The sequence below is a fragment of the Pseudonaja textilis genome, chromosome 1 (assembly GCF_049901715.1).
Source record: "Pseudonaja textilis isolate UNSWEBS1 chromosome 1, rPseTex1.2, whole genome shotgun sequence".
Taxonomy (NCBI): Eukaryota; Metazoa; Chordata; class Lepidosauria; order Squamata; family Elapidae; genus Pseudonaja; species Pseudonaja textilis.
The window spans coordinates 23,263,822-23,291,215 of record NC_141990.1 but is presented as its reverse complement, the minus strand read 5'-3'; the positions used below and the strand labels follow the sequence as shown (position 1 = coordinate 23,291,215).

Sequence of the window (27,394 nt, the reverse complement as noted above, 5' to 3'; positions counted from 1 at the left end):
TGCTTCAGTGTACTGTGATTATAGTTAGGTTATGTAGAAACCAGCTGTTAATTCGTGCATAAGTTTTATGCTCCATTACCAATGTTCAGAACTATTATCAAGGACTGTTTCTTCCTAATTCAAAAACTTTATTACTATCAGAGGGAGCTTTTCTAACCCTGTATGGCATTTCAATGAGGAATCTAAGAGGAGCTTAGCCGCAGTCAATTTGCTTCACGCACCGATTGGAAAGACGACTTTCTCGCACTGGCTCCGCAGACCGCTTGGAAATACGGAACAGCTCTCTACACGGGCTGGTTCTGGGTCACGCAAGACCCACTCCAAGTATCAACGTGCGCAGGAATATCTGGTTCCATTTTCTGCAGCCATAAAGACCCCGCCCTGTCGCCTTGTCCCACCGGAGCTCGGCGGACTGCTGGAGTTGAATGAGAACCACCGCGGGGCCCGCCTTGCAGCACTCTCTCCAATCCAAGCGCGTCTTTGATGCGCAGGTCGGCTTCTTATTGGCTCGACTAAATCCTGCCTCTGCCGTCCCTGGAGCGCCCCCCGTCGCAGCGCGGCTAGTCGTCTGTTAGTTGGCTTCAGGTTGCGAGCGGTGGCGGAGGCTAGCCTGCGCCCCGGTGAGTTCTACCTTTGGGGCTGTCGTGGCTGGGGACAGCGGTCTCTTGTCGCCGGGGTGATAGCCATGTATGCGGCGAGGTCTCGTCACGCCGGGTTGGTGGAGCGTGAGGGACCGGCGGGCTCCCCCGTTTGCCCCGTGCGCTGAGGGGACGGGCCTGCGTAACTCTGGCGGAAGCGCGTCGTCCTGGTGCTGCGTCACGAACGGCCTCCGCCCCGCCTGCCCTCCTGTTGAGAGAAGCCTCTTCTCTTTCAACGTGTAGGTCGCCTTCTCCGTCGCGGCGATGTCTGAGGGCGAAACCAAGCAAGTATCCGGCAATATCGGTTCCGACCAGAAACCCGAGGCTGCGTCTGCGGGATCCGGCATGACCTCCCTTTCGCCGCCGCTAGCGGCGGCAACTCAAGAGGAGGAGGAAGAGGAGGAAGAAGAGGACGAGTCCGAAGACGAGTCCGAAATCTTGGAGGAATCACCTTGCGGGCGTTGGCAGAAGAGGCGGGAAGAGGTAGGTGACGAAGCCCGTGCGTCCCGACCACCATCTCTGGCTGACGGGAAGCTGGCGCCTTTCGGAGGCCTGCACAAAAGAGAGCAACCCTGAGGAGGCTGGGGCTGTGGAAAAAGTTCCTTTCCCGAGAGCTCTGGGGGTCTCGTTCTGGGATCCGCGCTGCACACCGGTTTGTAGATAAACAGCTGTCAAAGACTGTGACAGGGCCAGTTGGGTCGGATAGTGTGGAAGTTGAGATTTGACTAGTCATAAGTGGTTTTAGGATTTAGACAGTTGCCCCTTTTACCATAGATTTGGAAGAGTCGAGACATGAAAAGTACCCTAATAGTTATTTTAATACAGTGGTAAGTTTTGGGTGAAGTGCCTCTTTGTTTGTAATCAAGGTATTCTAGACAGCATTTCAATCTGATATTTTCTTGTTTACAAATCTGGGGTTTTTGCCTTTATGTAAAAGGTATGTTTAGCTAGCTATGAATTGTATGTTTTGATTGCTAGGATTTCTTGTCCCAACCTTACCAATAGATAATGGGACTTGAACTAAGAAATCTGACTGAAAATTATGTGCTTTACAGCTGTTATAAAGGAACTCTTTATGCTGACAGACAAACAATTTTAAAGATATCATGAGAAATTTATTGAGGTTTTATTACTTTGCTGTTTTTGTTTCATTGCTGTCCTCAGATGATTTTCAGAGTGACTACCAATACAAAATAAACACTTAAAAATTCAGAATCAAAGTCATAGAAGCTGATTTTAATGCCTCCCCTTTTTTACTGTTGCCCAGAAAACAGCACAAACATGTCCATGAAATTACCAGAAGTCGAGTTTGACTTGAAGGGGATTTTAATTGAAGAGTTAACTAAAAAGAAGAGCCTTTACTCCACTCTACTCTTGAAAGGAATATGATGGCCAGGCTCCAAGAATCTATAGCATGGGAATAACATAGGAAAAGAGCCATTCCTATATGTCTGGCAATTGTTGAATGGTCTTTAATATATGGCTCTGGATATGATCCCATCTTGAGTTTTCTGATACGGATTCAGTCCTTAAGAACCAATGGTTTTATTCTGTTTCCTTGATTGAAACTTGCTTGGGGTATGTTCTGAGGAAGTGTCCTCTTCCTTGATATTTTAAATGCAGGACAATATCTCTTGCTGTTAAGGAAGTTATAAGTTAGAAGATATTTTGGATAATTTTAGGTGATTGGATTTGGCAGATTAACAAGCTCATAGCTTTATATTGAAGATTTTAGAGCAGCCTTTTGAATAGAGGCTATTTCCCTTTTTTGAAGGGAAATGTGTTGACCTGAATATTCTGAAGTCAGTGTTGGGATAATAGCTTATTTGGCTGGGAAAAAAATAGCCATCATTGCTGATTTTGAGGAGAAATGGGCTTAGCTGGGCTAGCATAATTACAGTGTTATCCTGTTCTGTATATTGAAAGCCTTGATTTAGTCATCCTGATGGTTTATTTTCAGTTAGCAGTCATGAAGATTGACTGCTACTAGCCCTATTTCAAATTTTTTGCTGTGAGGGACTCAGCTAATTCTGGATTCTCTTCCGCTTTTTAATTCAACCCTAAATCCAATATAGGATGCATTGGAAAAACTTTCCTTTAAATATGCAAGTACATAAACTTTTAGATATACAAGATAGTTTTCCTTTGCTGAATACAGAAAGACCAGACTCATGCCCTTTTCCTTCTCTGAATATCACTGTTACTAAAATAAAACACAATTGATGCTTAGGAGTTCTCTATCAGAAAATGTACTGATGGTGACTACTGATGAACTAAGCCTGGGCTTGATGGCTTTTTGTTGATCAGGGATTTAACTTTCAGAAGAAGTTGAGGACTCACAAGTGGGCAGGAGCACATTGTAACTTGTTTTTGGAAGGAGTTTTTCTTTTTATAAAACAAATACATATTTGTACAGTACTGTTTTCTTTTTGAAACAGAAAATTATGCGTTGAATTTGCAGCAGTTACCCCAGAGGAATCTGATGGCCAGAAAAAAAGGGCTGTAAATCTGTAGCTCTCTTGCTTCTCATTTAGGCTATTAATGGCTACTGACCATTATGGACCATTATATACCTCTATTATGAAGCAGTATATTTGACATAAAGAGCGGACAGCTTTTATATTTTCCTACTTGTGAACTATACATAGACACTGATATACCGTAGCAGCTTTATTAAGATTTTCTATTTCTTTTCATCTTAAAAAGTTAAGGCTAATAAGTTCTTCAGTAACATTGGAGGGGGATCAAGTTCACTTCCTTTACAGATTCTCTTTGTAGCCTTTGTTTAACACTCTTATCTCCTCCCCTCTTGTGGTCCATAACTAAGTGTAGTGTTTTGTCCGATCTTGAGGTTTGGTTGCTTTGTCTTTTGCCTTGTTTTCTTCCTCCTTTCTTAAAATAGATTTGCTAAAGCCTGCTAACCATGCCACCAGCACTTTAGCTGGATGATTTTGTATTGCTGGTTTTCTCTACACATTTTTGACTCAGCACTTTAACATCCTCTGCTTTTTGCAGCTGTTCTCTAGGTCATGCCATTGTTTGATGTTCCCACTTTTCCCCATCCCCCTGTCTTTCAGGAGCAGCGTATACTTTTAAATATCTCTGAGATCATAATGAGGTTGACTCTCGGCTTGGTAATGATGTGTGACTCGCTGGCTTGACCCACAAGATGATTTGGCTATACATCAAGAAAAGGGAGGGGCAACAAAGAGACACGTGATTCCCTAACATGGGTGGTTGTGTAATTTTTGTTATACTGCCTTACCTAAGGCTTCAGGAATCACTGGACTAGAATAGTTATGCTAGGGAATGTTCTTTTTAATTACTTTTTTTTTTTAGTTCTAGGAGCTGTAGGGAATGTGTTGGTGATATCATTGGAGGGGTCAAAGCAAACTTTTTGTCTCTTGTGCTCCTGCCCCTTAATACAACACATGCATTCTTACTTGAAATTTAATATATATATATATATATATTTTAGTACTCTTCAAAATGAAAATCATTTAGCTATACTGTAATTTTGGTTTTATCCACTGAATTTTGGCAGCTTCAATTTGTGGATTAAGGCTGCAGGCTGCCTTCTCTTGAATTTAACTTTTATAAAGAAAGCAGGAATTTGAAAAAAAAACTGATACTGGAAACTTGAACTTAGAAGATTTGAGAATTATAAGACTTAAGAATAGGAAGTGCTCTGAGCTTTAGAATAAAAGTCAAGGGAATGCTAAAAATAGGAGTGGCTCAGAAACATAATAATGCTAAGAAGACTTCTGTCATAGGCACAGTTCTCCTGCAGTTCTGTGATGGCAGAATTTACTTTCCTTCCATATTCAGAAAATCTCAGCATGGTTGGTATAAGAGACTCCTAGAGTTAATAACAAACGTAGAGGTCTTTATATTGAAGTGAAATTCAGGCGATTTTGGATCAAAACTAGAAATATTTTAAGGTTCAACTATTGTTTACTAAATAAATTACAGTTGGCTGAGTGTGTACAATATATACAACAATGTTTAATTAAAATGCTGTAGTTCACAGAGTATCTTGAGTTATAATCTCTCTTTTTTTACCAGCACTGGTCAAAAGGGTCCAGCAGAGGGTATACTACCTCAGGAAACAACAACTGAATGAAAAACTGCTGGTGACCTTTTACCACTGCACCATAGACAGTATTTTAACTTACTCCACCTCTGTACGGTTTGCCAATTGCACAGTGGCAGATAGGACATCACTTCAGAGGTTAACATCATTGCCCAGAGGATCATTGGTTGCCCTTTCCCCTCTTTGGAAGAGCTTTATAACTCCCGCTGCCTTAAGAAAGTTCAAAACATCCTTAAAGATCCATCTCATCCTGGGCACCCTTTTTTTGAACTATTACCATCTGGCAGATGGTTCAGGATAATAAAAACAAGGACAAATAGGCTGAAAAACAGCTTCTATCCAAGGGCAGTAACTATATTGAATTATACTGTATAGTGCAATATTAATGCAATATCGGGTTTTCAATTCAATTGTATAGAATGTGTGTGTTTTATTTTTATAGTTATAATGTACACTGAAGATGGTATTTAATTTCGTTTTACGAGATGCAGTGACAAACTAAACTAAACTTATTTTAAGATGTTATTTGAGCACAGTAATTGAATTCAAATATGGATATACTTACCAGTTTACAGATTCAAAGGGGGATTGGACAAATTCATGATTAATCGAAGCATGATGGGCAGTGGAAGTCAATAATTTATGGATCTGTCTGATGAGCACGATGACACATGGAAGTTGTGATGTGGAATGTAAGAGGAGAAGTTGGCAAAGAATGTGAAAAAGACCCTTTGATACTTTGAAAAAGGGAACATAAAATTCAGTTACCTGTCTAATACAAGAATCCCTGACAGATAACCTGACAGATATAGCATATGCCTAGCGAAGGTGAATCTGAAGGCAGTCTGTTCAATTACTAAACAGCTCTTCATTTTAGGACATTTTCTTGATCTTCAGTTAAAATGTGTTCTCTTGTAATTTAAACCTACTTTTAAAAAATCCTTATAGCTGTGTTCATCCTGATTCAGATAGCAAACTAGAAATATACAGGTAGCCCTTGCTTAACAATTACCCTGTCTAGCAACTCTGAAGTTATGAGGGTGCGAAAAAGCAATTTTATGACCAGTCCTTGCGTTTATAACCATTGTAGCATCTCTGGGGTCACATGATTGACATTTGGGAGTTTCACAACCAGTATCAGACAAGCAGTGGCAGCAGTAAAATTGCACATTGCAGTCATATGATGTTTTGCTTAATGACCAACAGAGATTCTCTTTAACAGCTATGAATGGGAGGTGTATAAGCCTGTTGTCATGGGATGTTTCACTTAGTGACTATCTAGCTTAGTAATGGAATTCTTGGTTCCAGTTGTGATAATTGAGGACTACCTGTAAACATAAAATACGTTTCTGGGAAATACTTTTAATCTTAGTCTGAGGTAATATTTAAAACTGTGAGAATAAATTTGTAGCCAGAATTACAGCAGGTTTAAAGTCTTTTATATTTTCTTCCCATATCTCTCCTATGCAGGCTTTTAATATCTTTTCTCACATAAATGAAAATTCCTTATCTCCCATTTTCTTCCCATAGTTCTTCAAAAGCTATATGAGTGTGGTTTCCGCGCTTTGTTATATGGAAGTGAGAGTGTGATATATTACAAGAAACGTAAGTTGAATGTAGCCAAAATTGGGTACTAAAGAAGCTATATGGTGAAACAAGAAATAGGACAAAAAACAAATGGGTATTGAATGAATGTGAACTTTGAAGTGAGTGACCAGTATGAAAAGACATTGAGATGAGAATGAGTGGGGATCAAATTGCACAAAATATGAAAAATGAGTGAATGGGTTAAGAGGAAAAGGAAGTTCAATAGATGATTTGTTGGACAGTGTTGATGAGATTCTGAAAAAGAGGGAAGTGAGTAGTTGAAATAGTACAGACACTGTATGATGTGGAGTATAGACATGGTGGAAGCAATGATGGTTTGAAATAGATATAAAATTATGGAAAAATACAGTAAATTATGTTAGTTTAAATTAAATCTAGCTATGCTGGCTTTTGTGTTTTCCCATCTTTCAAAACAAAAAAATCTTTAGCATACTACATATTCATTCCATTCTGAACTTGGTAGAAAATAGGTTGATATATATGTTTGTAATGGTTAATCTTAATGGTAGAAGCATCCATCCATCTATCCATCCATCCATCTTTAGTGTTTCTAGATCCCTCATTTTCCTCAAGGAAGGACTCAAATTCTAGTTGTGAATGAGCAACAGAGGAGTACATTTATCATATCCTGCTTTTTATCTTACCAGATTCACCTATTTATTTGTTTTGTGAGTTTCATCTATGTAGCCTTCAGTCAGATCCAGCAGGATTCATCTTACATTTTTAGGTCAAATAGCAACAAGTTGCAGATACAGCAACCTTTCTAGTCTGCTTGAAATTTGGAATCTATTTTTGTCTATCTCCATCTAGGTTAATCAACGCAATGTTCCTGGAATTGATAGTGCCTATTTGGCAATGGATACAGAAGAAGGTGTGGAGGTGGTTTGGAATGAAGTCCAGTTCTCCGAACGCAAGAATTTTAAGCTTCAAGAGGTTGGTGAAACTGGAATGAAGAGTTATGAAAAGGCAGACAAAATATCTGTTGTATGAGGGCTCAAATTTTCTGTGACTATGAAGAAGTTTCTTGAAATTAAGCATACAAGGAAAATGAAGGTGTTGTAGGATTATTTTGTTGGATAGTCTGCTTGCTTGACTTAAATTTAGCAATGCCTCCATTACCCTCCATCTTGCAGTCTGGGAGTAAATATGTATGAAGACCTGTGTGTGAAATAGATGAGCCCAGTTTCAGGCTGTGTTGAAACTCAATGGCATTTTCCTTTTCTTGAGTTATTTACATTACTTTGCTTTGCTGCTGCTACAGGAAAAGGTCAAAGCTGTCTTTGACAACTTGATCCAGTTGGAGCACCTGAACATTGTGAAATTCCATAAATACTGGGCAGATGTGAAAGAAAATAAAGCCAGGGTAAGTAGAATTTTGTGTGATTTATCAGTGTGGAAAAATATGAAGCACCAGCAGTTGATAACTTCCACCCTATTACTAGGTTATCTTCATTACGGAATACATGTCCTCTGGTAGCCTGAAGCAATTTTTGAAGAAAACAAAGAAGAACCATAAGACCATGAATGAAAAGGTAACTTCTTCCCAACTTCATACTCTCTTCCCAACTCCCTAAATTGTTGTGTGCTATTCTTCTTCTTTTTGGGGGGTGTCTGTAGCCCTTGGCCAAGGTACTGTTGCTTCCCTTTCTGCCAAAGACTATGAGGAAAAAAATGGCTATCTTGCTCATAATGTTAGTAAGTCTGTTTCCTGCCCAAGAGTCCTGAGTTAATCCATCTAATTCTGGAGCAAAGTAATAGAAACCAGTTGTGATTTGCAAATCAAGAGTGCCCGGAAGTAAAGAAAATAGAAATGGCACTGTAGAGACACCAAATGACAACTTAGTTGTGCAGGAGATGCTGAAAACTTTTGGGTGATATTTCATTTGTATTGCAGGCCTGGAAGCGTTGGTGCACCCAAATCCTTTCTGCCCTCAGGTATGTGCCTTTACATATATGAAAGGGAGGACAGTCTTGGGCACAATGTTGGTGTACAAATGATTACACGTGTTCAGAGGTTCAATGGAATGTCTATATTTTTTATTGTATAAGAAAGGTTTTTGGAGAAAGTAAATGGAAAAACTGTGCTTCTTTTATTGCTTACTTTGGTTTTCAGAGCCTCTGGTGTACTATATGATAGTTTCAGCAGCACAATAAAGTTTTCCTTAGAAAGCTAATAAAAAGGATTTGGATTTCAAACAAACCTACCAACACAACTTTACATTCTTTGGATACCAGAAATAATGGAAATGAAGATTGGTTTTCTGTTACTAAAATATATGTATTTCCGTTGTACCTGCAAACTGATTTTGCAAACTATGCATGTATATCTGGTAGCTGTGATTCACTCTATTGTATTGCTGTTCCAGTTACCTTCACTCCTGTGATCCTCCAATCATTCATGGAAACTTGACTTGTGATACCATCTTCATCCAGCACAATGGACTTATTAAGATTGGATCAGGTGAGACTGTTGTGGAATTAGTTTGTGATTTAATGTATGCTACAATTCCATTCTTGGCTTGCTTTGTTCCCTGACATTGTTTCAAGCTTTATATTAGTCCAAGAAAACCTATAGGGCTTGGAGCATAAATTGATAGGTCTGTATTGCAGGACTCTGTTGCAACCGGTGCCTCTAACTTATATCCGTTGTTGTTGACCTTTGGAAACTTCCTGGACCTTTTGCCACTTGCAGGCTGCTCTATCCTCTTTTTGTAGAGTCTCTGTTTACTCTTTTGCAGGCAGAAAACTCTGCTATCAACTCATTTTTATCTCTGTCATTCAAACATTTGGAACCTTGGGGATGCTGCTTGTTCTTGGCTGCTTCCAAGCCAGTCTTACACTTGAACACACTGATTCATAAGACTTGTAGGGAAGACAGGATGGGCAGAGCTCTTTGTTTCACTTCTTCTTGGGCTGTCAGTTTCTTGTGGCCAGTTTTAGTGAGCTGTTAGTAAACAAGCAAAGTATCGCTGTTGGCTGCTCCATTTTTCACAAATATATGCTTAGCATTTCATCTCATTTTTTTTGTGCTGCTTATGTCCTATTCAATGAATTATGCCAGTTTAATCCATGAAAATTCTCAAAATTACTTTTGAAGCTTAGGGGACAGTTAATCATGGCCATGTTAACGCTGCAATTAAATTGATATAAACATAGTTTCTGGATAGTCAGTTGTGGGAAAAAACAAGACTCGTACAAACATAGTTGTGTTGGATCAAATCAAAGATCTCAGAAACCCATAATTCTGTTTCCCCAATAGCCAACTTAGATTCCAGAGGCAAGTCTATAAGCTGGATAATATGAGCATTATGCTTCTCATATTACTTTATTTATTACATTTGTATAGCCTGGCACACTCCCATTGAACTTTCAGAAATCAGTGATTTATATACATCATGTTTTTTATGTAAATATGCTGCCCCAGTATCCAAAATAACACAATGCTGTCATATTTTTAATTGCAATAGCAATAGGACTTAGATTTATATACTGCTTCACAGATGCATACTACACACACACACACACACACACACAAACACACACCATGAATGAAACATCAGTAGTAAAATGAACATGGTTCTTGAAATAAGTTATTGTATTAACTGATCTAAGTGTCAATCTTAATTACATGAGATGTATCTTCTTGAAAGAAGTGAAAATTGGAACAACTGAAGCCTCCAAATAACAAAAATGTAGATCCAAGAGATATGTAATGGAACAGTTCTTCACAAAAATCAAGATTTCTAATTCTGAAATTAATCATCTACTCTGGATAAAATTAATTGAGAGAAAGGCCTTGAAATTGTTTCCTTGCCTTTTGAGATAGAGGAAGAATCTTTGCTAGACTAAAAAGTTACTGATTCTGCAGTTAGGTTCATAGACATCTATCACTGCATCTGAAGGCCATTTTTGTAGTAATTATCTTCTATTAGGATTACTACATAATTAAACCCAAGAAGTAAACATAAAACAAACTTTGCTCAATACTGTTTGAATAGAGGGTCAAGTTAACTGGCCATCTCTTACAGAAGAACAAAAATAGAGCACTAGCCACCATGTGTAGTTTTATTGTGTCTTGATGGACAGTTCTGTTGGTCTGAGGAAAGGGTGCATGGATTAGAATCTGCATGTTCTATAATCCACATGAGTTGAGAATAAGTTGTGGTTGCTGTGCTTCCAGGACTGCTTTTCCCTGGGAATAAGAAATACTTATCTGTGTTTGTGTCACACAGTACTCTTGTGTGAAGTTATAATTCTTGAAATAGCTATTTGAAATAAGTGCTTGCTTTTTCCTTTCTTTCTTCAGCATCCTAGTGACAATTATTAAGAATACTATAATGATGAAAAATTGATCACAGTAGGTAATGATATATGCCATTGAAATCTCATTAAATATTTTGAAAGGAAATTTAATGCACGCACCCTTTGCCTGTTTGATGGAATGTTAAGAAGGGAAGCAATCAGAAACATGTCAAATTCAGAAACGAGGAAGACTTCCTGCAAGAACTCCATTGAAGAATAGGGAGGAGAAGGAAGCTAGGATGCTGAATGGCAGGAAAGGTAACCCATCCTGCATGGAACTGTCTCAGGAGTTAGGTAAAGGATTACACCTAGCTTCCTTAACTGCTTTATAGAAGCATAAGAGTGCAGTAGTGGGTTAATGAGGATCTAATTCTTTCTTTGTCCTAATTTATTAAGAGTCCTTCATTTTTTTCTCTCCTCCTTAAAACAAACTTTATTTCTTTGAATATTAGAGTTCTTCCCATTCTTCCAATCTTCACTCTGCTTTTTCTTCGTCTTCCTCATTCTATTACCATAGTTCAGGCAAATGCATCCCAGTAGGTTTCCAAACTCAGCAACACCAGAGGCTACCCTTGAGGCGTCCAGAGACAGTGGTACAGAGGTGAGGTTGGAGAAATTGAACAACTAACTCAGAGGACAAGCTCTCAATGAGGTGTAGTCCAAAAGGGAGAGAAGGAAAGCTGTTGGGCTGCAACTTAGAAAATCTCTGATAGAGATTTACCAGGTAGAGAGTAACAATTCATTGGCTATACCCTTTCCTTGGGAATAGTTGGAAAAATACTAACATATTTAAAAATCCACATTTTTTGAAGATTGACGGGCTTGGAGATAGATAAACAGCATTTGTTTCTAACCCAGAGGTGTTGTATCCTATGAGAATGAAATGCAAGAAAGGTTTTTTTGTTTTCAGGCAGATCCTCCATCTGAACCTTTTCTCTCCTCCTCCTCCAAGGAAAGACACTTGGCCAGTGATCTAGGGCGTGTCAAATTTTTCAACTTTCAATTTCCAAACATTAGGGGTGCTCAAAAGTTGTGACATGCCTTGTGATTGTAAAGATATTTTGGCTACTTTAATATAATTTAGATGTGCTTGGTAAGTAACTACATAAATATCATAACTTTAACATTTTGTTTGTTTCATTGGCCACCCAACAGCAAGTCAAGAGAAAGAGTGGATAGTGGTAGAGGGTGAAAAGATGGCTCTGGACTAAAGTGGATTCTGAGAAGTAGAAGATAATTTGCAGTTGATGGATGGCCAAATGTAGGTGGTATATTTGGCTCCTGACTCCCTTCACATGGAGATTGTGTACCCAAAACAGCTGAGCACTGACCTCCTTTGTAGATTTTTATAGAGGTTCAGGATAAAAAAACAACAACCCTTCACTCTGTCCTGATGAGACAAACACAGTCTGTCCCATTGCTACAGGAGGTACAGTGGCTTAGCTGAAAGGCTGGCTCTTCCATCAATTCTTGAGTTTTATTTCCTGCTGATGGGCTGCCTCTCTCTCTTTTTCTTTCTCTTTTGCCAACAGTCTTTCATAGGATTTTTGCTAATGGTGAGCAAATCTCTCTGCTCTGTGATGTGACTGTGACTTTCTAAAAATAATAATAATATATATATACACATAAATGGCATCATATATATATATATATATATATATGCATTATATACAAAAGCTCCTTTTTCTCTTCAGTGTCCCTTGCTTATGACTAGTATAGTTGCGCCTGCCCTTGGCTCTTAGTTGGAGAGGACTCCTGCCCTTCTCTTTCATTTCTGGTCTGTGTTTTCTCTGCTGTCCTGCTGCATGTTTCCTCCTGCATGTGAACTGCTCTTGTCTGAGGAGCGGCTGCTACCTCCTTCCCTTGCGGCCGTGATTGGGATTTTGCTTGCTGCTTGCTTGTGGCCGGAGCTGTGGCCAGCTGTTTATAGGGATAATGGGTGAGGCTTATAAGAGTGCTAAAAGGTGGTCCAGTTTAGGGACATACATTGAATTCCCTTTGGGGGTTCTAGTTGAATCAGAAAATTAGGCTCTGCTTTGAAAGCTCTTATTTTGGAACTATTCAATTCCCTTCAGCTATAGAAGGATCCCTCGGGGATTTGCTTGCCTTCCCTATCCCAGTGCTAGGTATGACAGGTAAGCAAGTCTTTCTGTTTATGGCAGAGTAGAGTGATTGAAACAGAACAATAAGACAGGTTGCCAGGAAAGAGCATAGAGAAGATGAATTTCTGGTGAAACTTTAGCCAAGTCTGGCAAACAGAAGACTGATTTTAAAAAAAAGAAAAAGCTTGGGTGGAAGAGAGATGCTGATGATGAGACTGTGGCTTTGAGTTTCCAGCTGAGAGAAACCTTTGGGATAATTGTATGTCCAACAATAAGGAAGACTGAAAAGAACTTTGTACCAAGTCCATGTGGTCCTTGGTCTAGGAAGTTCAGAAGATTGCAAAAAAACAGATGCCATAGTATGCTGAGAGGAGAGTGATGGCTGCCAAATGGCATGAAAAGGAGCACTATTCTTTTGCTTACTCTATGCATATGATAGGACGAGGATGGAATTTCTTCCATTTCATTATCTGGATTTATACATCATGCTAAGCGATAATATAATTTATTTTAGACTTCCTGAATCCAGTTGTAGCTTAATCCTTAGTCAGTAGCAAAATGAGATACGGTGAACCTAGCCTACATTTATTAAAATAAGTGGCATATTTTACAATACCTTATTATATTTTTATTAGATTAAATAAATGTATATTTCCACCCAACTCATACACAGTGATTTTGAGCAGCTTACAACTTTTAAAATCCACAATCATTTATTAGTCTCTAAGCAGTGTTAAGAGATGGAGTTACTAGTGAGTTCATCCAGAAGTACAGAATGTATGCATTAGTTTTAGTCTGTTGAGAACACAGTTACATTGTACATATTTAACTAATGACATACTGTAAAACACCAGTGATCTTATTAATTTAAAATTGTATGTAAACCTTAGCATTAATGAACAGATAGTTATGAAAGAAACTAATTTTATAGAAAAATAGAAACATGAATATAATCAAATTAAAGAACTATAATAGTATTAATGAAGATTAGTACATGAAAGTTTATACCAAAATAACTAATGCCCTACAGTACTACTTGCTTAACAAGTACAATCGCTAATTAAATTATTAGCAAGCAATATAGTAAATAACAATAATTATAATTTGGGGAAAATGAGTTATTTTCATTGTTATTTATATTCATCTCTAGTTTGGTAAGCAATATAGTACATATCGATGCATACATGGAATGCATATTTCTAACAGTGATTACTAATAGTAGCTACAACTACAGTTTCTCATTCTGAAAAAGGGTGTGTGTTTTTTTAATGAGAACCTCAAAAGCCTGGTAAAAGCTTTTTCAACTTGTTTTCAAGCTTTTACCAGATTTTTAGTTGATACAGAAAGTATATGGATATTAAGGAAAGCAATGTATTGCAGGAAAATTTTAGATAGGAGCAAACACCTGGAAATACTTTATTAGAAAATAGACTTTGACATTAAGCTAAAGCTAATATATTTTTAATTTGTTTGACAGCAGTAGAGGTGCTACTAGATCAGTTTTATTCTGGGCTGTAGTTTAAAGTATACAGACTTAGTCTGGTCCTGCCAATATTTTTTTTCTGTTCAGTGGAAACAGTTGTGTAAGGTCCTTGGTGCTCTCTGAACTTGGCATATCAATAGGCACATACAGATAAACAACATCTACATAGCATTCAAAAAAGACAAGCAAAAAGCAAAAAAGGAAACAAAAAACCCCAAAACATCTCCTCACCAACAATCAACCCCCAGATGAATAGAGATAACACCTAGATTAACATTAGGCCAACAGTGAAGAAACTACCATTTCGGATAAAAACACAATAAACAACAGCCTAATCAAGGAACCACCAAGACCTCTCCTACCAACACTGACAGGACAAGCCATTAGTATATAAAATGGGAGCATACCCCACTTCTTTGTAGTACCGTTGATGGTACCTAATCTGGTAACTAAATGTGTGCAAAAAAACCCATAAGCTCAAAACACCAAGGACTCCAAGTTCAACACTGAGGTACAAATACTCTCTTCTATCAGAAGTCCTTTCTCATTAATGTTAAATCACCCTCTGCTGCTTGACTTCCACAAGCTGGTTTTCTGTCATGTCAATAAGGTCTAAGCTCTTGGGAACTGGCACTTTCAGTCTATTCCTCTCACTTATCAAAAGGTGAGGCATGAACTAAAATCTCTTAACACTGCTTAAATAGAGTGAATTAGCTTGAGCCTAAGGCTGGATTTGAACAATACAATTTGTACAATCTTAGTTAATAAATTAACCCATTTCCTGGGCCTGTTTAATATAAATAACAGTAAACTAAATACACAGGCTAACTTTGCAGAATATCTAAACCATACATACAAAAGCAAAAAAAGTCAAGCCTTGCACTCTGTGTAAAGGCATCCACTAAGTCTTTAACTGAGATAATTAATATTGGAAGAACATAGCAAACAAGCAGTTCTTTATGGATAATACACTGGCTTGGGATTTTCTTTCTTTCTTTTATGTCAGCCAAAGCTATACCCTGTCCACAGTGGATCTTTATTGGTTTCCAAATTTTCTCAGGATGATTTTTGTATCTTGGCTAGAATGAGGTTTGTTGTGCCAGAAGCTTCTTTAGAATTTGTGGTAGTCATTCACTGACCGCTTTGTTTATCTTTATTTACTGGTCAATTTAGGGACTGTTTTAATAAGCAAGTTAAATATATTTTAAAAGAAATTATAAATGTTCAGGTGCTGCCAGAAGCATTGCTTTGTTTGCGGTATCAACTGAGAAAGTTGTGAAAAAAATAGGGGGTAAGTGCTGTTGAACAATTGGGCATGTTATTGGGAAGTTGCTTTCTTTGCATAAGACTGTAAGGTGATGGGTAAAGTACCAGCATTTTGGGATTTACTTTGAGCTTTGCCTGCATCTGTGCTTGCCTGGAGAAATAGTGGCTTGGTGCAGCTATCCAAAATAAAAAAATTGTTAGGGAGAATGGGCTGTTTTACCTTCATCAACGGACAAAAGCTGCTCTCCTATTCTAATAGCGTGTGTGTGTGTATACGTGTACACATACGGAGTCTAGTTTCTTCTCATGTCCGTTTCTTTAGAAAGATCAGATGGTTGCTTTGCCTGGCTTTGAGTTGACGCAGAAAAGACCTGGGGTTTCTGGAAGAGAATGTAGGCATCCCTTCTTTTTGCTTCTGAGTTCGCTTATGATGTGGTGCTGCCTGAAAGCTGGGGAGGCTGGACAAGAGCAGTGCTTCTTTGTTTGGGGTTCCTTGCAGAGATGAACTAGATGGAAACTGCCTCAAGTCCCGTATAACAAAAAGGAAAGAGAGGCATGGACTCTGATCTCCTACAATTCTCTTCTCTTATAGTTGCCCCAGATACCATCAACAATCATGTGAAGACATGTCGTGAGGAGCAGAAGAACCTGCATTTCTTTGCTCCAGAGTATGGCGGTACGAATACGAGGGTATTGGGGCCTGCAGTTCTGTATTAACTGCAGAAAAAGTGTTCAGTCTGTTCTCTCTGCCTTAGAGTTAGCTTCTAATTATTATTCTTTGTTCCAGAAGTTGCACATGTGACTACAGCAGTGGACATCTACTCCTTTGGAATGTGTGCATTAGAGGTAAGTGGTGGGCAATTAATATATGTACACCTGTACACAGGACCGTGAAATTAATTCCATGTTAAGATTATCTGGCAAATCGAACTGTGCTTTTATCTTCCTCCTTATACAGGTGGTTCTCGGTTTACATTCATTCAGTAATTCTTTGAACTTACAGTGGTGCTGAATGTTGCAGCCATCGCAGCATCCCTCGGAGTAGTGTGATTTTAATTTGGGTGCTTGGCAATTGCCTCACAATTTTGACAGTTGCAGCATCCTGTGGTCATGCGATCGCCATTTGCAGTCTTCACTGCCAGCTTCCCACGGGCAAAGTCCATGGGGAAGCTGGCAGGAGGTTTCAAGTGGTGGTCCTGTGATGTTGCATCTAACACCTGTATGTGGGATTTGCTTAATGACTACAGCTAGAGCTGCTGTTGTAAAGAAGATGGGATAGTTTTTGTTATAACTTCAGGGTTTGGAGAACAGGCCTAAAGAGGTTCCATTATTTTTTCTCTTGTTTCCTTCCAACTAAGACTGTTTCTAAATTCCTTATATGATGTGAATCCTGAGAGGCTCTTGTTTGAAGGAATATATGACTAATAAAATTAAATGGTTGAAATGAAAGCAATTTCTTTGTTGATAATAAAAATTAATCTAGTGGAAAGATAAAAATAGCTGTGTTGCTTTGGTTCACATATAGGGTGATGAGAAAAAAAATTATGTGGTGGCTGATAAAATTGTCTGATAAAAGGTGAACCTCTCTGGTGATCTAAAGATATTGGCCATTGACATCTGTTTCTATGCTGATAGATGGCAGTGCTGGAGATCCAGGGAAATGGCGAGTCTTCCTATGTGCCACAAGAAGCTATTAACAATGCCATCCAGTTGCTAGAGGATCCATTACAACGAGTAAGACTGTCCACAGTTCTTTTCCTTGCTTTCTTCTTCAATTCTTTTCCCAGTTCTCAGGACTAAGCACAAAGTTTGGTCTCCTTTTTTCCTTTCTAGGAGTTTATTCAGAAGTGCCTGGAGCCACAACCTAGCAAACGGCCCACAGCTCGTGAGCTTCTCTTCCATCAGGCTTTGTTTGAAGTACCTTCTCTGAAACTTTTGGCAGCCCATTGCATTGTGGGTCATCAGCGTGAGTATAGCCAACAGAAGTCTGCAGACAGTTGCTAAGAGAAACACCCTTCACTAGTGTGTAAAAATAATATTTTGTATGAAATGAATGTGTAGTTCAGTAACTAATACATCATAATATATCCAGAAATACCCCTAAATGAAATTACAAAGCAGAAAAACTCAAACCTACTAAAAGAAGGCAGCCAAGATAAACAGAGAAGTCAATAATAGCTTCCTTTGTATCTAAGCAAGATTGATCAGCCTGACAAATGAGTTTTGGATGCTCTCCAGTGGTGGGCTGCAAATTTTTAAAGAACCGGTTCTCTGGCTGGATAGACATGGCCGTTTGGTCATGTGACTGGATAGGTGATGTCACTCATCACACCCAACCCTGCTTCCCAGTCACTCGCCTCAAAGGCAGAGGTAGGATTCAGTTGGGGCTAATTCCATCACTGGCTGGCCCTGCCCCTGCCAGGTTTTCTGCCTGTTTTGGGGATGTTTTGGGACATTTTTCGGGTTGTTTTTGGCCTGAAAACAGCCAAAAAACGACCCTGAAAACAGCCCCAAAACAGGCCGAAAAACAGGTGGGGCCAGGACCAGTCAGTGTTGGGATTTGCTGGTTCGCTGAACTGCACCTATTCTTAACTGTGAATGGACAGCAGCCTGCCTCTGATGCTCTCACATATCTTCTCCTAGCGCCTCACAGTCATTATTCAGGCATTAGCAACCTACTTTCTCAAGACTGAGTGTTTCCATTATCATAATAGATAAGTGATGTGTGGTTCAGAGGTATGAAAAACACATATATAAATGTGGGTGGACTTCAGCCCAGCTCTCTTCATTTGGATAGTAGTAAAAAAGACCCAATAAACAAATATTAAATAGATTGTCTAAAATAATATGGTTTGGGGGGAGGTGAAGAGACATTGTAGTTTATCTCTAGAGTATCAGTTTGCATGGAGAGGGTGCCAACTTAATTCTGGGTAATGATTTCAGTTAAAAGGATTAAATTAGCTAGGGTAATGTCTATGACCTCAATGAGATTGATCTCTTCCTGAGAATATAAAATATCCAGAGAGAGAGAGAGACTAGTATATGTGCAAAATTTTATAAATCTTCCTGTTGCACTTGTCTACCCATCCTTTATTTTTTGTTTGTATCCTGCCTTTATTATTTTTACAAATAAACTCAAGGTGGTGAACATATCCAACACAACTTCCTCCTATTTCCCTCACAACAACCCTATGAGGTGGGTTGGACTGAGAGAGAGAGAGAGAGAGAGAGAGAGAGAGAGAGAGAGAGAGAGAGAGAGAGAGAGAGACCCAAAGTCATTCAGCTGGCTTTCATTTTTTTCTAAACTAAAAATAGTTTGTTTTTGTAGGAGGTTATATTGCTGTCAGTATTAATGCCCTTTTTTGGTACAAAATTAAAATACTTATAACCACTTAGGTTCCCTCAGTATATGTGTGAAGTTAAAATTCGTTGCACCAATGTTTAGAATTATGCATCAGTTTGAATTTAACATGTTCATTCCTCATGTGGACATCTGTTTAGTACATAATTTTAAAGTGTTCAAATTTTCATGATACTGAATAGTTAGTTAGACCTTTATTTCCTGCTTTTTCAACCTCAATTGCTTTGCGCGGCACAGCTGAGGTTGAAAAAGCAGTAAAAAACTTGAGTTACTGGTAGTAACACCAGTTGAATCCCACCCCTGGAGCATAGTTAGTCTTTTACTGTATTTGTTAAATCTTCTTTTTAAAACTCTTCAGGGGAAAAATGGAAAGCATGTTTAGGGAACCAATGGTTATAACAGAGGGTTAGTAAAGGAAAAAGAGTGAAATGTGTACATTTTATTTTGTGATAGACATGATCCCAGAGAATGCACTTGAAGAGATGACCAAGAACTTGGACATGAGTGCTGTACTGGCTGAAATCAACCATGCTGACCGCGATGGTGTCCGTATGATGTGAGTTTGGATAGTTGGGAACTGAAAGGGGAGAGCAAGCTTTGAGGTGGAGTTTTGGAATTGAGTATTTCTCTGGTTCCATGCAATGGATTGAGGTCAGCAGAATATTAGATAGAATGGGAAGCAGTTGACAGTTGGCTCATTAAAGGGTGGATGTACTTTATGCTGTGAAAGCTAAATTGGTGCTCTGCCTTGTCCTAGATTCTCACAGTCCCCAGCGCTGGAACTAGACAAATTCTTGGAAGATGTGAGGTATGCTCCTTTCTCCTGTAATGACTCTCAGTGGATTCTGCTACTGAAACTAGCTAATGTCCTGGGCAAGCCAACCTGGCCCCTTTGTTGTTAGTTCACTGAATTAGCAGGCAATACATAGAGTTGAATTATTCCGTTTATGGTTCCACAGAAATGGAATTTATCCACTTACTGCCTTTGGGCTGCCCCGACCTCAGCAGCCCCAGCAGGAGGTGGTGAAATCTCCCATTGCCCCCCCATCAGTAAAGACTCCAACACCAGAGCCAGCAGAAGTGGAGACCCGCAAAGTGAGTGGCTGCTCCCTAATCCGCATCTCCTTGGCTGATAATAGTAGAGCCTCACCTTACCACACTCCTTTGTAATTTCCAGGTGCTGTTGATGCAGTGCAACATTGAATCAGTGGAGGAGGGCGTGAAGCACCATGTAGGTATCTGCCTCAAGACTGGGTGTCTAGGGCTTCCATTTGCCTACAATGGCCTATTCCCTTTTGGGGCAGAATTCTACCTAGTGTTGAAGAACACACTGAAGGTGAAAATGCAATTTCCTTTTTTCTTCTATGCCCCACCTTTCTTTCAGTTGACACTGCTGCTGAAACTAGAAGACAAATTGAATCGGCACTTGAGCTGTGACCTGCTGCCCAGTAAGTCCAGTGTTCTCTTCTCTTCTCTTCTCTTCTCTTCTCTTCTCTTCTCTTCTCTTCTCTTCTCTTCTCTTCTCTTCTCTTCTCTTCTTTTCCATCTTAGAAAACATACCAACTCTCTCATTTTCCTTCCTTAGGTGACAATATTCAGGAACTGGCAGCTGAATTGGTTCAGTTAGGATTCATCAGTGAGGCAAGTATCAGTCCTGTTCACCAAAAGATTTATTTTCTTCTTTTTCTGGGGAACTCCATTGTAGCCAGTAAGAGTATAGGAACAGGTTTTCTTACAGTGTTTTTTTTTTTATCATTCTTTTGCAGGCTGATCAAAGCCGGCTTAGCTGTTTACTTGAAGAGGCATTCAACAAGTTCTTCTATTCGCGGAATGGGGCACTGGCAGCTGTCACCGTGTCATCATAATGGCCATCTTGCTGCTAGCAGGTGTACCTGCTCTGCATCTGTGTAGGGTACTACTCTAAGCCGCTGCCACCACCGTTGCCAGCTTGGATGTGCCTCCCGCATGTGTTATAGCCAGGTCCTGCAGACAATCGTTGCCAGTCTCAAAGGCAGAGGGGCAAGGGTGGTGGGGGGAGGGCTGTGTGCCTTGTCAGTATTATTTTCCCTGTGGCCAATGGCCTTCCTTTCCTCTCTCTCTTTTGGGGCTCACATGCATGGAGTTTTCTTTTGCTTGAATTGTACAGAGGTTTTTTTTGCACAGCACAGAAATCTGTCTTGTTATTTAAAAGGGTGGGAGGGATGGAGAAGTTAAGTTCTACCCCGTTCCATGCTGGCCCTCCACACTACACATGCACTCTCTAGCCCCATAGTCATTGCCTTACCCCCTCCAAATGGACTCTTCTCCTTCCCACAGTTGCTTCATGCACCAGCCTTGCTTCCAGTATCCTTGGCTGCATCTATTGTGTGGTGTGAGGGTTCCCTCTGGTCAATAGAGGTAGTAGATAGGAAGTTCCAGTTCAGATAGCAGGTGGCAATGTGAAACCATCTTTTCCTTTAGGATATTATCTAATGCCTGCAGGCTTGGGGCCAGTTTATCAGAGAAATTCAATTCCTGTGCTGGAGCTGTTCCAAGTGTCATTTCTGTTCCTATTTTTAATAAATTGTTTTGTAAATAATTAACTGCAACCTGTTTGTGATTAGAATCTGGGAATTGGAATCACAGAGTTAAAAGGAGCCACTTAAGGCAATCTCCTGCTCATTGGGAAAGGGCAGGAGTGGTTGGTTGTTGGGCTGTTTGTACTCCTGAAGATACTTGATTTCTGCTTTCATATTTTAAAAGGGATTATCTCATCCAGGTTGAATTTAAACCTCTCTTTGGCCTCTGCTTATTCACCAAAAAAATGCTCACAATTTTAGCCAGCTTTTGCTTTAAAAAGGCAAGAAAAATGCTCTCTTGCTTTCTGGGAACTATGTTCTACAGCAAATATTATTAGGTTCTGGGTTGTGTGACTTCTCTGAGCTTGTTTTTTTTGCAGGCATGTCTAGGTAACATCTGAAGAAGATCCTATTTTATGTAGGCTCACATCTGAAGACCTCCCAGTATTAACAATTCTATGTGGAACAGGAAAAAAATTTCCAGTGTTGAGATGATTGCTTTTACGAATGAAGACAAACACATGTGTCCCAGGATAATTGCAAGATCCAGTTTGGGTTCCTCACTGGGACCAGAGGTTTAGTCTTCTGAGCTTTCAGATTCATGTTAGAGCCCATCCTCAGGGAACTTCTCTCTACCAGAATATGTGCTTTGAGCTGTTCTGTGTTTCCTATTTGTGTGGTGCTTTCCTATTGGTTGATTGATATGTTGACAGCCAGTGATTGGTTGTTGTTTCCTTGTGCTGCCAAGTCCTCAGCTTCTAAGTACCTGATTACTTTTATCTTATGCAGCTCCTGATGCAGATAAAAGATACTTATGATTCTATCTAATGGTGAATATGCAGACTGTAAGTTGCAGCTCTTGCTCCCTTTTAATGTATAGCATCACATGGGTTGCATCAGTCAGCTGAATTGGACTTGGGGACCAGGTGTCAGCTCCTTACCTATATCATTCTATTTAATTGAAACCTCAAAGGTTAAGAACACATGTCTCTTTCTAGTGCAAGAGGCTTAAGAGTATTGCATCAGCACTTGGTATGCAAAACAGTTTGAATTTAAGTAACTTCAAGATTGAAAGAGCAAGTTTTGATCTTTTGGGAAGTGTTCTAAGGTTGAAACACATAGTCAAATTGGAATGAAAAAAATGAATTTGGAATATAAACGTGTGCTGAATTCAGACTTATTCTACATAGCATGATAACCACTGCTTTCTAAGTGAAATGGGTGAAGTATGGGAAAAAAGTAGTCCTATTGCATTCTGCACCTTGAAACTACAGAAAAGCCTTGACTCTCATTAGCACATCAGTATTCGCCAACCACCTAAAATCAGTAGGAAGCACTTTGTTGCCATGTTAAGAATAGCACAGTGACAGTATGGTTGCTTAAGTAATTGGAACCTTTCTGAAGGATTAACTGGTCTCACCAGGAGGCATAAACACCTGTTGTGGGGACTAAACAAAGTTGCAGATAAGGCTTCCAATGCCTGACTTACAAGAAAATATATAGCTTCAGCTAACTAGCTCACAGTTTTCACATAGCTTGGAGGTTGTTAAGATCTGAATAGTGAGGAGAAGGTTTGGACTCAAACCCAGCAACACTGTGGGTATGGATTCCAAGTTCATTTATTTCAAATAGCTTTTCAGCTTTAGATCTGGATGATGTTGCACTTCCCCAGAGGATAAAAAGACGTCATCAGAAGCTCTTTCTAGATTTGCATCTCTTAAGAAGTAAGTGGAAGCATGTCAGAAGGACCCTTACTTCTTATGTACCAGTTATGACTTTACAGCTAGCTTCCCACTGCAACTCATGGTGCTGGTTGATATCTATATTGCTTCAATTGATTGATCAAATCATTTTTGACTCCTAATGACCATGTTTTCCCTTGACAGCCCATGCCTCTTTTTTTAGAACTCCCAAAGGTGCATTCTATAAGTGAACTTTCTACTGATCATCATCATCTTTTTCCTTCCACCTTTCTCGGAGATGGAGCTTCTCCAGAGAGCTAGGTCTTGTATAATACGTCAAAAATAGAAGAATTTATGCAAGTGAGAACTCTGGGTTGATTTGTCGGATGAGTATTGCATCAGCACTTGGTATGCAAAACAGGTTGAATTTAAGTGACTTCAAGATTGAAAGAGCAAGTTGGTTTATTTTCTTGGCCCCAATATTCTCAGGAATCTTCTCTAACATCAAAGTTCAAACTCTTCCTTTCTTGACTCTTCAATGTTCCGGTTCCACAGGAAATGAAACATAGGGAGTGACAGGGAATACCATGTCTTGTACAAGTTTTATCTTTGTATATATGGACACATCACAGCTACGTGGCTTAGGGCACGGATAGTTGCAACACTACCTTTCTCCAGTTGTAAAGTCTGGTAAGATTGGCATTCTACATGAAACATCAATAAAATAATGTCCATCTAATAAGAACCTGAAGAAATATGTCTTCTCTCTGTTCTTCCTGCCCTTTAGAACAGCATTTCCCTGATACCTGCATGGTACCCAATTTTCTTGTCCTTTAGGGAAGCTTTAAAATCTTGTTTTCCCAATGGGCCAGAGGCCCAGGCAATTTGTGAAGTAGCATCAGAAATGTGATATTTTAATTTATTATTCCAATACTCTTGTTCTTTCATTTTTATTATTGGCTTAACCTCCTTTAATTTCTGCATGGTATATATTACACACTACAGTTACAGTTATTTACAGTTTTAATTATGGGTGTTTCTGTTTTTAAGTCAAGATAAATGTCTCTGTATTGAACTCAACTCCAGATGCCTTCATGAATTCATTCACTAATGGTTTCTTGAAGGATGATTTTTTTTAAAAAAAAATCCAAGTTAGCTTATAGCCTTGAAATGTCTTAGTGGCCTCCACTACAAGTACCAAACAGGTTTGTCCCTGCTTGGCTTTTAGAGAAAATAATCAGTCTTTAAAATAGGCTTCCTCATCTAATGCCTTTAGATCCGGTGGAAGAAAACCACAAACTTAAACATATAGTTCACACTAGCCAAATGATTACAGAGTGGAGGCAGTTGCCTATTGGCTCCATTGGAAAAGTAATCCTGTGCCAAAGTGAGCTTTGTTCCAATGCAGAATGACCGTTATAATCCAATTTTCCACAGCCTCCCCTTTTGTACTGTTATCTTTTGTCATCTCTCTTGAGTTTCTAGAGTTGCAGGACATTTGACATACCGGATAATAATTACCTCAAGGAAAGAAGGCAGACAATACCATTATATAAACAAGATATTTAATATGGGAGAATAAATATCTAAAGGGGGTTGAAGACTTAAGGAAATGCTCTGGCTGAGTTGGTCACTGGAAGGAGAAGCTGGTGCTGGGCAGCCCTCCACACCACTGGCTGATGAACTTGAGAACATCCTGGCAGGGGGGGCTGTGTGACATCTGCAAGGAAGGCAGGAGAAAAGCCAGGGCTGAGATCAAAGTTTATAGATTTAGACTATAGGGCAAGCTTGCCTACTTTTCTTGCCCTGTGCCCTCTTCTACTTGTGATTGCTAGCTTGCTTTCTTATACCTTCATTCTCTTCCTCACCTTGACTGCCATCAAAAACTTGTTCCAGCTTTCCTTGTTTGCCTCTTTGCCAGGACACTTGAATTCCACCTTATTTCTTAGTACAGGATAGCCTGAGTGGGAAGAACGGAAACAAAACATATTCAAAGGGCATAAAGAGGGTCTAACATATTGTAAAACAGCTGAAGGAGTAGGTTCCGTGCAAATAATTTCTCTGTTCAAATTTTGGCAAACAATATCTATTCTGTTGAATCTCAGTTTAGCTTCTTGATTACACTAGATATTAATTTGGACTATTTTAAATATTGAATGCCTTCGTACAGGGTAGTCTTCAACTTAAGATCACAACTGAGTTCCAAATTCCCTAAACAAGATAGCTGTTGAGTTTTGCCCCATGCTTTGATCTTTCTTGCCCCAGTTGTTAAGTGAATCTGGCTTCCTCTTTGACTTTGCTTTTCAGAAAATTGCAAAAAATGATCAATTATCCCGGGACACTGCAGTATGGATCAGTTTCCAAGCATCTGAATTTTGATCACGTGTCCATGGAGGATGCTGCAATGGTCAAGTGTGAAACATGGTCATAAGTCACTTTTTTCAGTCCTGTTGTAACTTCGAATAGTCACTAAATGAAGCATAAGTCGAGGACTAGCGGTATATGCCCCTATAGCCTTAGTATATACATATGCTATAGTATGAGCGAATAGGCGGCAATATGAATTAAATAAATAAATAAATAGCAGAAGGTTATATCAGACATGAAACAAAGTATATCAGACCTGACTAATGAACTAGTTTGATGTAATGGTTAAGACATCAAATAAAGTTATATCAGACATGAGCTTAACATAATTGCATCCAATCCAGTTGCATCTATCCATCCAATCCAGTTCAAACACTTAGGATATCCTGATGAAATTCTCTCCATGTTGAAATTCTCTCCGTGTTGTGAAATTCATGGGGTGTTAATAAGATCTGTCAGGCCTTCTCTGTGATTACTCCCATGTTCTGGAATTCATTTCTCCCCTAAATTATACATGGTGCCTTGTTTTATTATTTTACTCTATGTCTTTATTTTGAAAGATTGTGAGTAATCCTTATAGTTAAATTCATTCTGAATGCTGTAATTGTTTGTCTTGTTTTTTTACTGCCTATCATAACGCAATGAACTATTTAAAAAAAAGTAGTAGTGTAGTTGCAATAACTATAAGTGGACTCGTGGATTCAACCAGGACAAATTAGCTTTCTTCAGTAAGGATATTTCACTAGTCAGAACTGTGGATGTGATTTTAAAAATATGAAATTCTTAAAATAACCTTCTAAAAATTTACAAGTAATAATGTACAGAAGTAAATGCTAAAATATAAAAAATAGAGTAGGCAAAACAAAAAACTGAATAGTGATAAATGTCTTAGTTAAAAGCATGGTATATTAAAAATAATCAAATAGCAATATAACTTAGACTTATATACTGCTTTATAGTGCTTTACAGCCCTCTAAGCAGATTACAGAGTCAGCATATTGCCCTCAACAGTTTGGGTCCTCATTTTACCCATCTCAGAAGGATGGAAGGCTGAGTCAACCTTGAGCTTGGTGAGGTTTGAACTGCCAAATTGTAGGCAGCTGGCAGTCAGGAGAAGTAGCCTGCAGTACTGCACTCTAACCACTGTGTCACCGAGGCTCCTTATGCAGAGTAGAAGTTAAGTTTAACATTCTTCTGAACATAAGCAAAGCAGCACCATATATTTTTCTGTAGGAGTTTGGAAGAAGAGGGGCTTTCTAAATAACTGAGTCAAATTAAAATACTTTTTCTCCCCTTATTCTTCCACGGTGGATGAGAATAGGGTCTGAAAAAGTGGAAAAGTTTATATTGGGGTATGGGGGAAAAAAATCTTATGGAGGAAAGAAGATGGAATATGTTCCATTATAGCTTCAGCCATGTTGAAATGTCACGCTTACCTGTGATAAGGCAAGGCAGGGAGCGCACACCTGTGCTCGCCGCTACCAGAGAAGCTTCGTAAGTATCACGTTCATCTTGCGGTAACACCTGTTCCAACCGCTGATCCATGGAGACAGTGAGAACCCAGTCACGGATCTCCTCACGCTGGTCTTCCTAGCACAGAAAGACATATGACACTTGGAATGAATGAAAAGTGGCAGCAGTACTTTGGGATGGATGGTGGAAGTGCATGAGTCAACTGGACTGGGAATCCAGCAAGGAATATCCTTTTCCATAGCCCTTAGAAATATTGTCTTCCCTGCTCAAAATACAAATGAAATGAAAATTGCACATGCATATGACAACACACTCACTGAGATATGTGGCTTGGCAGGCAGTGGCACTTCAAAAGGGATGTCTGTATTCTGGAAGTCTGAGTGGTCTAGAGCATCAAGGGAGCCCTCTTCAATTGCCTAGGAGAGCAAATAACATCAGGAAAAAAAAAACCCATGGAGTCC

The 27,394-nt window shown here is 39.2% G+C and overlaps 2 protein-coding genes across 8 annotated transcripts in view; one reads left to right on the top strand and one right to left on the bottom strand.

Moving 5' to 3' along the window:
- Positions 1-365: 365 nt before the first annotated feature.
- Positions 366-21,431, top strand: NRBP1 (nuclear receptor binding protein 1). 7 transcript variants are annotated; one of them, XM_087928676.1, is made up of 20 exons: positions 534-620; positions 882-1,121; positions 7,150-7,272; positions 7,601-7,702; positions 7,782-7,871; positions 8,234-8,274; positions 8,706-8,800; positions 12,174-12,197; positions 15,455-15,517; positions 16,085-16,168; positions 16,280-16,338; positions 17,128-17,226; positions 17,326-17,458; positions 19,307-19,409; positions 19,611-19,661; positions 19,813-19,948; positions 20,031-20,084; positions 20,238-20,301; positions 20,439-20,494; positions 20,620-21,431. In XM_087928676.1, the coding sequence occupies exons 2-20, from the start codon at positions 903-905 to the stop codon at positions 20,716-20,718; spliced, it is 1,695 nt and encodes a 564-aa protein (XP_087784802.1). In that variant the 5' UTR covers positions 534-620; positions 882-902; the 3' UTR covers positions 20,719-21,431. The 7 variants fall into 7 exon arrangements, with proteins under 7 accessions (XP_087784808.1, XP_087784805.1, XP_087784802.1 ...); XM_087928679.1 differs by lacking the exon at positions 15,455-15,517 and having other exon boundaries at positions 528-620; XM_026708501.2 differs by lacking the exon at positions 12,174-12,197.
- Positions 21,432-24,641: 3,210 nt separating this feature from the next.
- IFT172 (intraflagellar transport 172) overlaps positions 24,642-27,394 on the bottom strand; it is a 30,013-nt gene continuing 27,260 nt past the window's right edge. The window contains exons 45-48 of the mRNA XM_026708496.2: positions 27,251-27,349; positions 26,897-27,050; positions 24,962-25,053; positions 24,642-24,813 (exon numbers count right to left, since the gene is read on the bottom strand). Coding sequence (XP_026564281.1) covers positions 24,724-24,813; positions 24,962-25,053; positions 26,897-27,050; positions 27,251-27,349 — 435 coding nt within the window. The 3' untranslated portion in view covers positions 24,642-24,723. The remainder of the gene's footprint in view (positions 24,814-24,961; positions 25,054-26,896; positions 27,051-27,250; positions 27,350-27,394) is intronic.

Coding starts and splice junctions, on each gene's coding strand:
- NRBP1 (XM_087928676.1), top strand. CDS start 903: ATGTCTGAGGGCGAAACCAAGCAAGTATCCGGCAATATCGGTTCCGAC. Junction 7,872..8,233: donor ATAAGACCATGAATGAAAAG/GTAACTTCTTCC, acceptor TTTGTATTGCAG/GCCTGGAAGCGTTGGTGCAC. Junction 8,275..8,705: donor CAAATCCTTTCTGCCCTCAG/GTATGTGCCTTT, acceptor TTGCTGTTCCAG/TTACCTTCACTCCTGTGATC.